This window comes from Equus quagga, chromosome 4 (assembly GCF_021613505.1).
Source record: "Equus quagga isolate Etosha38 chromosome 4, UCLA_HA_Equagga_1.0, whole genome shotgun sequence".
Classification (NCBI taxonomy): Eukaryota; Metazoa; Chordata; class Mammalia; order Perissodactyla; family Equidae; genus Equus; species Equus quagga.
This window is the reverse complement of record NC_060270.1, coordinates 35,372,360-35,382,119: the sequence shown is the minus strand read 5'-3', so window position 1 is coordinate 35,382,119 and position 9,760 is coordinate 35,372,360. Positions and strand designations below refer to the sequence as shown.

The 9,760-nt window shown below is 42.2% G+C and overlaps 1 protein-coding gene across 1 annotated transcript in view; it reads left to right on the top strand.

Annotated features, from left to right (window-relative positions):
* Positions 1–893: 893 nt before the first annotated feature.
* Positions 894–9,760, top strand: part of HRG (histidine rich glycoprotein) — a 9,448-nt gene continuing 581 nt past the window's right edge. The window contains exons 1-7 of the mRNA XM_046657982.1: positions 894–1,147; positions 2,894–3,010; positions 3,864–3,954; positions 5,140–5,306; positions 6,503–6,583; positions 8,382–8,483; positions 9,500–9,624. Of these exons, the coding sequence (XP_046513938.1) occupies positions 956–1,147; positions 2,894–3,010; positions 3,864–3,954; positions 5,140–5,306; positions 6,503–6,583; positions 8,382–8,483; positions 9,500–9,624 (875 nt within the window). The 5' untranslated portion in view covers positions 894–955. The remainder of the gene's footprint in view (positions 1,148–2,893; positions 3,011–3,863; positions 3,955–5,139; positions 5,307–6,502; positions 6,584–8,381; positions 8,484–9,499; positions 9,625–9,760) is intronic.

Sequence of the window (9,760 nt, the reverse complement as noted above, 5' to 3'; positions counted from 1 at the left end):
CCACCAATGCTGAGCCCCTCTCCCAGTGACATGCTCCCTCTAACCCCTTCTCTGGGATAGGCATCAAATGGCTTTACTCCTACCCTTACCATGGTTCTCTTCCACGTGAACCAATTCTCTTTGGCACGCTTTAAGGGCCACAGAGAACTGGAATGATATGAGGGGCCCCAACTTCTTCCCAGGCACACATAATAATAATAACAACAATAACAATGATAATCAATAGCATCATTTATACAGCACCTGAGTCTCTGCCAAGAATTGCACTGGTTGCTTTATATGTGTTTTCTTATTATTACTCAATACTGCCAAGAGTTATTAATCCCCATTTTATAAGTGAGGAAACCAAGAATCGGAGAAGTTTTATAGCTTACTCAGCATCACACAGTAAGACAGTAACAGAGCAGGGCTGAAACTCAGATCTGACTCCGAAGCAACAGCCTCTTAATCATTCCATTTTACGTGAACTCAGTTCCTTTCCTGGTGTTAAACTTTTAATATGTTACTGCCCTTCAATAATGCGGCTGCATTCTACTGAGGACTGTTAGCAGTCATCCAAAGAGGGGGTGATGGTGGAAATATCTGACAGGGACGGGGAGGCAGATGGAGGAAAATTACTTTACTTCTAACCTGTTTCCCCACACCAATGTAGGCAGGGGTCATGGTCAAAAACGCACTCTGGATCTACCACCTACTAGAAATATCCAGATTTGCGCAACCCACAGTTTTACCACTCACCAGTGGCGTGTCTCAACTCTCTGTCCCTGGGACTTACTAATCATTTACAGCGTGTTGACAGACCTTTTAACCAGGGGTCAAGGTGAACATCCCCGGTTACACAACAAACCTGCATAAAAACTTTGTCTAATCAATAGCGTGTGTGTTTTAGAAGGTCTGTATAGAAGTCTCTGCTGTGGTACATCACAGCGAGGGATGGTTTGTACATTGTAACACAATGAAGGCGTGCACTGCAGCCCTGCTTTGGACCCTTTTGCTCACGCTGCGGGCCTCCTTTGCTGTGAGTCCCCTGAACTGCGATGAAACTGAGTCCGTGGCTAAGACAGCTCTAGACCAGATCAATAAAAGACGATGGAATGGCTACCTTTTCGAGTTGGTGCGGATTGCTGATGCCCACGTGGACAAAGCGGTGAGGAATTGCTCGTGCCAGAGCTCAGTCAGGAGACCATGCACCAGGGACCAGTGTGACTCTGGCCCCTAAGCCTACTGTTTTGCACAACAGAATGGCTTTGATCAGGGTTTTCTGTTTAGTTTCTGCTGCTGCTCTAGACTGTTCTCTTTTCCTTCAAATTAATGTTTGTTATTAGTATATACTCAACTATGAATCAATCTATAAGCATGTGTGCAGAGCACAATCAAATGCTAAGTAGTGTAAGAGAAAAATTAGAATGAGCTGCAGGCCTTGCCCTCAAGGAAATAGTAATCAGCTCGCATGCACACATGGGCAAACTGTAAGATAAGATGTACTCAAGTGACCAAGTGCGTGGTATAGATGCTGGAGCAATCTAATGAAAGGAGATTGATTAAGATTGAATGGGAGGAGGCTTCATTGGGGTCCTGAAGAGTGAACAGGATTTGAAGAGGAAGGTGACCCGGGTTAAAAGCATTCCAGGAGAATTCCAGGCATACCACCTCTATGGGGGAAGGGAATCAGGAAGGAAGGTATCAGCGAGTAACTGAACATAAGCAGAGAGGTTCCAGAAGTTCTGTGTGAGCTTTGGAGAAGCCATCAGCTTGAAAGAGAGACAGTAGGTTTGTCTTGAAGCAAAGCAAGCCTACTGTCTTCACTTAGATTCTATGCTTACTTGGAATGGATTTGAGGGCTTGTAGAGATTATGGACGGAGGCCTCCCTCCCCACCCTCCAAAAAATAACTTACCCTGTGCTGGACCCACTGAATCAGGGAGGCCAGACCACGGAGTACCACAGAGGACAAGCAGAGAAAATGATAGTTGTTAAAGTATTAGACATGAGGCACCAAAGATTACAGAGAACGAGAGTGCAGGAATTTAGGATTCAACCAGCAATTTAGTGATCATTAGTCCCATTCCAGGCTCTCTGCCACGTGGGTAGGACACAGGATGAATCAGCACAGTGCTACTTCCCAGTGGTAGTACAGAAAGTGGAGGGGTGTGTTGGAAGCGGGCATAGCGTCCCTGGAGAGACGGATGCAACTGACAGGGATGTGAACTAGGAAGCATTTCATGAGCTAGTTCAGGAATAAGGAAATGAAGATCAGACCCAGGCAATGGGACACAGGGCAATAAGAATGAAGAAACGACATGAGACATTTCAAAGGAAGACCATTCAAGGCCTGCTGACTGAATAGTAAAAGCAAAGAAAGGGAAGAAATCAAAGTTGATGTCACATTTTTAAGCCGAAGACTAAGGCAACAAATAGTTAATGATGCTGCTGACAAAAGACAAGGGAAGTTGAGAGAGGGAAAGTTGCAATAAAAGAGGGTGATCTTAGCTTTGGTCAAGTCGAAATCAAGACAGAAATCCAAGTGCAGGAATAGAGCTGGGGGAGACAACACAACTACATATACAGATTGGAGGCCATTATGTGACTGTCATCACTTAGAATTCTAGGCTTGCACCTTCAACACCTCCACCCAAACCAACACTGCTATTTAGTGATTGCTTTTTAAAGCTCATGGGCAGGAGCAACATCACAAACTGTTAAACAGAATATTTGGAAGTAACTCTTTGAAGCTATTTATTCAAATAAATAGATCAAATGACACAAAGGTAGGACATCTGCAATGATTTGGAGAAAACCAGGAATTCTGTTTAAGAAATAAAGAGATTGTTTTTATTGAAAATGCACTGGGCTCCCGCATGCTACTCACCTGCTGCTTTCTTGGCTTTCCTTAGGAATCCGCAGCTGTCTATTATTTAGTCCTAGATGTGGAAGAATCTGACTGTCCGGTGCTATACAAGAAACACGGGGAAGACTGTGAGCCAGCTGTTTCTAGACGGCCATCTGATATAGTAAGTAAACAGGGTACCATTCCCCTCCTCTTAGCATTCTTGACTTCTGTCGACTCTGCTTACCATGGGTAGCCACATGCCTAGGCTAACACAGTAGAAGAGTAAGAGCAGCTTCTGCCTCTTGACTCATGAAGACTATGTTGACCTTGAGTGACATTCTCTTCAGAGCCATACCTGGGAACCCAGTTCAAGATAAGTCAGTGGGGCTTGTGCTCCTATGAGATAGCATGACCAGCTGTGAGACCTTGGGCAAATCACCTAACATCACCAGACTTTGTCTCCTCATCTGTAAAATAAAAGGAGGCATTGAGAGCAGATGAACTCTAAGGCCCTTTCTGGTCCTTACAGTCTATGAGTCTGAGAACCTGTGGACTTGTAATTGTGTCCTATAAAGGCTGGTAGCAGGAATGGCCGGAGGGTTTAGTTGGAGTTACCGTAAGGAATAGGGCCTTCTTCTGCACATTGCATTTGAGTACTCAGATCCCAGGCTCTCTGCCATGGGAGGAGAAAACAAAGATGAGTAAGCACAGACAGAAGATTTCAGTTCCAGAAAATAACATGTTTACATATCTAGGAGTTTTAGCATTTTTCTCCTTGAATATGTTTGGGATATGGTCATGATCCATTTAAGTAGTTTCTTCCTGGTTCTCATGAGGGTTTTAGATGCCTATAGCATCCAGCACACAGAAACAGACTAAGAAAATACAGGTTTTGAGAGAGGATTTCGTGATAGAAACAACAAATAAATTTTAAACTGATAGTAAAAGTATGTTGTCTCACTTTACTTTTTTATTCCCTCCTATTCAACCTGAGGAAAGCAGTATGCAATGACACAAACACCTCTTTCTTACAGGTGATCGGACAATGCAAGGTATTAGCAATAACATATTTGAATGAATCTCAGGATCTTAGAGTGAAAGACTTTAACTGCACCACAAGTTCCGGTATGGTAATCTGTTAAAATGCTACTTAATTCTAGATTAATATAAAATTCAATCTCTCGGTGGTATTTATCATATAATACTATAGATGTATATATCAGAAATGGTCCCTGCCTTCATGAACTTGATTATTACTTACTCTCTTGAGAAGAGAAAGGAGAGAGTTTTCCCCTGTTATTCATGCACCTTCCTTTAAAGAAATTCAATATATAAAAATAGAAATCTATGAGAGGCAGAATAGCATCATTGTTTAGAACATGGGCTCTGGGGTCAGATTTGCTTGAGTTTGAACCCCAAGCTCATTACTTCCTAGTTGTGTGGTCTCGAGGGCAATTACTTAACCTCTTTAAGCTTTCCTCTTTGGTGAAATGAGGATAGCAATAGTATTAGCCCTTCAGGTCTTTGTTAGAATTAAATAAGGTGGTCTCTGTAATATACTTTGCAAAGCACTTGGCGCTCAGCAAATATTGACGTCGACATCTAAAAGTTGTTTATTACTCTGCAGTTTGCAAAGCAATTATACATATGTTACCTCATTTAATTTCACAACAAGACCATGAGGTAAAGATTACGATACTTTCTATTTTAGAGATAAAATAACTGAGCTAAAAGAGGCTCAATAATTTGGCCTTGAGAACACAGGCAAAATGTGGGGAAGACATGACCCTATCCTACCAGGGATGATTCTAAATCCCATGTTCTTTTACTTACTTTTTCAAAAAGAATGATTACAGAGTTGCTTTAAAAATAGCAAGTCTCAACATGATTCAATATACAAAAATTCAACAGTCAAGCAACTCATTCAGGAGGTCGCCTTAAGGAAAAATTGAGCCGTATCTTCTCCTTTCTCTGAGCAAAACTTTATGTTAAGGATGTCTCTCCCTCTTTGCCAGAGACAGGAAGAGTTCACTAAAATATCAACACTTTATGAGTGATGGGAGGGCATTATTAATAGAGGTCACAACAGAGACTTGAAGATCAGAAGGATCTGGGTTTACATTTGGCTCTGCTGTTGATTGGCTGATTCGATCTTGAACAAGTTACTTAGCTTCTCCAATTCTTGATTTGCCCATCTGTAAAATGGAAGCTGCTGTTATTCTTGCCACCATGCTTATACGTATTAAGTTCCAGCATTAACGCTGCTGTTTCCAAACCAGTAACTGCAAAGCCGCCATCTTCTTTCTCCAGTCTTTTCAGCGCTGGCCAATACCAAAGACAGCCCCGTACTCTTTGATTTCTTTGAGGATACCGAGCTCTACAGACAGCTAGCTGACAGAGCCCTTGAGAAGTACAAGAGAGAGAATGATGATTTTGCCTCTTTCAGAGTGGACAAAGTGGAGAGAGTAGCAAGAGCGGTGAGTCTCTACTCATATCCAGCTAGTGTCCAAGAGCCCAGGCTCCAACCAGGCGGGTGCAAACTCAGCAGCTCCATCCCTCTCCACCAACCTCACTTGGCCAGCTACCTTTCAAATTGAGATCCCTGTTGCAGCTTAAACAGACAGGCAGCAAATACCAAAGAACTACCATACTGCAGTTTTTTATTTTTTGGAGTAGTAGGAAGGGTGAATGTCTGACAGAAGGGAGGGAAAACCCCAAACAGGAAAGAGGGAAAGACAAAAGAACATATTAGGGTTATGTGAATCATTCAATATCATCTGGTCCTGGGGCCAGCCCTGTGACCTAGTGGTTAAGTTCAGCATGCTCCACTTCAGTGGCCCGGGTTCTGTTCCCAGGTGTAGATTTACACCACTGGTCAGTGGCCATGCTGAGGCGGTGACCCACATAAAAAATAGAGGAAGATTGGCAAAGATGTTAGCTCAGGGCGAATCTTCCTCAGCAAGAAAAAAAAAATCATCTGGTCCCAACTTCTTTGTATTATGATGGGAAGCTGAGGCTCAGAGAAACTACCTCACCACACCCAGCAGTGTGGCAGGAGCTGGACAGTTTTCCTACCTCCCAGTCCAAGGACCCAAGCACCTCCCACCCAGAGTGGTCTTGTAGAGCAGCTAGTTGATGTGTATCATGCATTTTGAAAATGCAAAGTTAAATAGATTATGGTGCATACAAACAATGGAGTAAATACAACACAGTTACTAAAAAGAATGTTTTGAACCGATATGCATTGGAAAGAGTTTCACAACATGTTGCTGAGGGGAAAAGCAAGTTACAGAACAATACTTAGTCTATGAGCCCACTCATGTTAAATAATCAGATATATGTGTATATGTGCAACATATATAGGAAAAGACTAGAAGGAGAAACACATCAAATGGATGATAGTGGTACCTCAGAGAGGTTGGGGTGCAGGAAGGGTGATTTTTCACTATGCTTGTTGATGTCAGTATTATTTGAACCTTTTCAATGAGATAGTATTCACTTTATCACTTACATAACAAATTTTTAAAAGGCAGACACCATAAGAAAAATGGCACATATTGGTGATTTTGAATCCTCACAGTACTTACAGTATATTGGATAGTAGATATCTATTTTCTGAATTTTTTTCCTACTTTTTATGTTCCTGAAACTGGTTTGATCTACTTTGTTCCAGAGAGGAGGGGAAAGAACCAAGTACTATTTGGACTTCTCTGTGAGGAACTGCTCCAGTCACCATTTTCGCAGACCGTCTAAGGTGAGCATTATGAATGTCTGTGAAACACTAGGTAACATTTGGACAGTGCTTACTGTGTGCCAGGAACACTTGTAAGTGCTTTACGCTTATGTTAACTTATTAACCCCACCACCACTCTATGAGGTAGGTACTATTTTTATCCCTGATTTACAGATGGGGAAACTGAGGCACAGAAAAGTTAAGTGAATCACTAGAAAATTATTTGATAATATACATGATATATACCTCAACTTAAAACTAAGTTTCTAAACCCATTATGATTAAAGACTTTGCTAAAACTAATAACCCATTTATACTAAGAACCTACACCCATGGGTGCTTTCATTTGCTTCATCTCATGTAGTCCTCTCAGTGACCTCATGTGACAAATGGGGAGGGAACTGAGGCTCAGCAAAGTAAGGGCTCTTGCCCAGTGTTCACAACGAAGCTGAGATTAGAACGCATTTCTCCTGTGCTCAGCCCGGTGGGATTTTCCCCTAATCATTTATAAATTGATACTCATGAACCTGCAATAAGATCTTAATAATACTCAGCATTTGTATGGTCATAGTTTACGAAACACATTCACATGTATTACTGCCTTGTTGGAGCCCTATGACAACCCCACTGAGGAGAAGCAAGTGTCTGTCCCCATTTCCCTGGGACAGGAGGGCCTAGAAGTTTAACCACTTGCCTAAGGGCACATAGCTAGGAAGTGTTAGGATGCAGGATCTTAATGGTGGCCTTCTGATTTCAGGTCCAGGATTTTTCTGAGGTTTGACAACACATTCTTCAGGACTGGAAGAGAGGAAGCATTCATTAGCTCCTTTTCTGGCTGTTCAACTTTGCAATCTGAAGCAGTTCTAGAATCCTGCTTAAGTTGCCACCACAAAAGATGCCTCCCTCCACCTTTCCCATCCCCATCATACTTTTACATATCTTTGCATGGGTAATGAAAACCCAGTGCAGAAACATGGTGGCTGGAGAAGAGGCCTCTTAGTGCTAAGTGTTTCACAGCATTATCTCATTTAATTAAGCCATCCCACAACCTGTGGGTAGATAGTGTCACACCCGTTTTACAGATAAAGACTGAGTTTCAGAAATTTTAGAAATTTTAACTTGCCTAAACACGTAACCACTAAATGGTGAAACCAGGATTAACATAGGTCTGTCGGGCTCCAAAACTGTACTCAGAACCTCAATGCTAACAATCTCTTCCAGAAAGGAGTTTTTTTCTTGTCCTAGTCTAACTTTGAGAGCTGGGTTTAGGGTCTTCTGGGGCATAGGTTTGCAAGCCAGTCACAGCCCCTATACTTAGGGTATGGCCAGCCGACAGTCACTTTGACAGGTCATTGCAAACCGTCTTTATCCTAGCTCCCTACTTTCCAATACTTTCCTCCAAAGAACTGGTTAAAGTTGTGCAAATCCTCTTCTATGCAGCTCTTCCTTCTGTCTGGGCACAGATAACTCAGGTCTTCAGTGAAGAAAGGTTGGCCTAAAGGCAAGCACCTGATGAGGTGGTATTCCTCACTACCCCCCAGTAGTGGGAAGCCCAGTCCTGGTGACGGCTCGGGAAGGAGAATCACAGCAACTTGTAATGAAACGCTTCAGAACCTGCATTTTCCCAAAAGTGTTGACTAGGAAAGATTGTTAAATATCTGGTGGAGATATTTGATAATACTACCCTGATTTTTCTAAAGCTCTTCTTCCTTTCCCAAATGTCTGGAAGTTTATAACTCTAGCTGGGCACCTTCATACCATCTGCCACGCGCACACACACACACACACACACATTAACAGGCCTCTCTCTTCTTTATAGGTCTTTGGATTCTGCAGAGCAGATTTGTCCTATGATGTAGGAGTCTCTGCCTTGGAAATCCCAAAAGACATTGTAGTAAACTGTAAAGTCTTCAACCTTGAGGTGGGTTGCCTAAGTAGCCTTTGTCATCTTTTGACATTTTTTTCACACACATGGTGTATTTTGTTCTTGTGGTTCTGTGTGTGTGTGTGAGAGAGAGAGAGGGAGGGAGAGAGAGAAGAGACTGGATCGGGGAGAAATACAGATGGTAGGTCCCTGGAAAAAGGAGTGAAATTTCTAGTATGACAAAAAAAGTATAAAAATTTTTCTAGAATTGAGGAGGGGTAAGATTTGGCAGAAGAGTAAAATCATGACTAACCAACCTTTAATGAATTTGAAAATGGCCCTTGTAGTCAGGACTCTAGTGCTGAGACCTAATAATTCCTAGCTTTGATTATTAGGTACATCTGTCTCAGGAAGCTTTGTTCCATACCAAGATATTCTTCACAGTATTTTTTTATATCAGCAAACAAACTGAAAATAATCCAGACATCCATGTGCCAAACCAAAAAAAGGGGGCATATTTGTCACCATGAACATGGCTCCATAGATTTTTTAAAATATTAAAATCTAAACAAGGAGGGGAGTGAAGAGGTGAAGTGCTCAACCTTTAGGAATAAGAGATGCTTATATCACAAAGCCTCAGACTCTGTTGAGCATATAAATTATAAGGCCCTAGTTTTCCAAATTGGTCTACAGATGAGTGCTATTCCATAATATAATTTCACCATTTTATTTTGAAACAAGAAAAATAAGGATAGTAAGGACAGTTTTTCATAATATAACATTTATTCCATGTAAAGGACCATCCTTTACTCTGAGATTATCTTTCTGACTCCTATGTTATCAAAATATTGTTCCTTTTGTGAAATAATGATGGTGGTAGATGATAGGTGTTGTTTATATTTTTAAATGTCAGCTCGGCTAGATCAAAATGTGAGAACTCTTTTTTGGTACTCCTGCTTTTAATGTTGATTTGTGGAATCCAAAAGTCTGGAAGCCATTGGTCTAAATCAAGTTAAACATCTAACTTCTTTTGTATTGCCTGATAATATTCACTTTTCTGTGTCCTTTGCTAGGAGCATAGAAACATCCATGGTGGACCACGCCATTTTGGCCATCCCTTCCACTCTGGTCGGCATGAGCATAATCATAGTTTCAGTGAGCACCATCCCCATGGACACCCTCCCCATGGACCCCCTCCCCATGGACACCCTCCTCATGGACCCCCTCCCCTTGGACCCTGTCCCCATGGACCCCCTCCCCATGGACCTCCTCCTCATGGACCCCCTCCCCATGGACACCATCCCCATGGACCCCCACCCCATGGACCCCCTCCC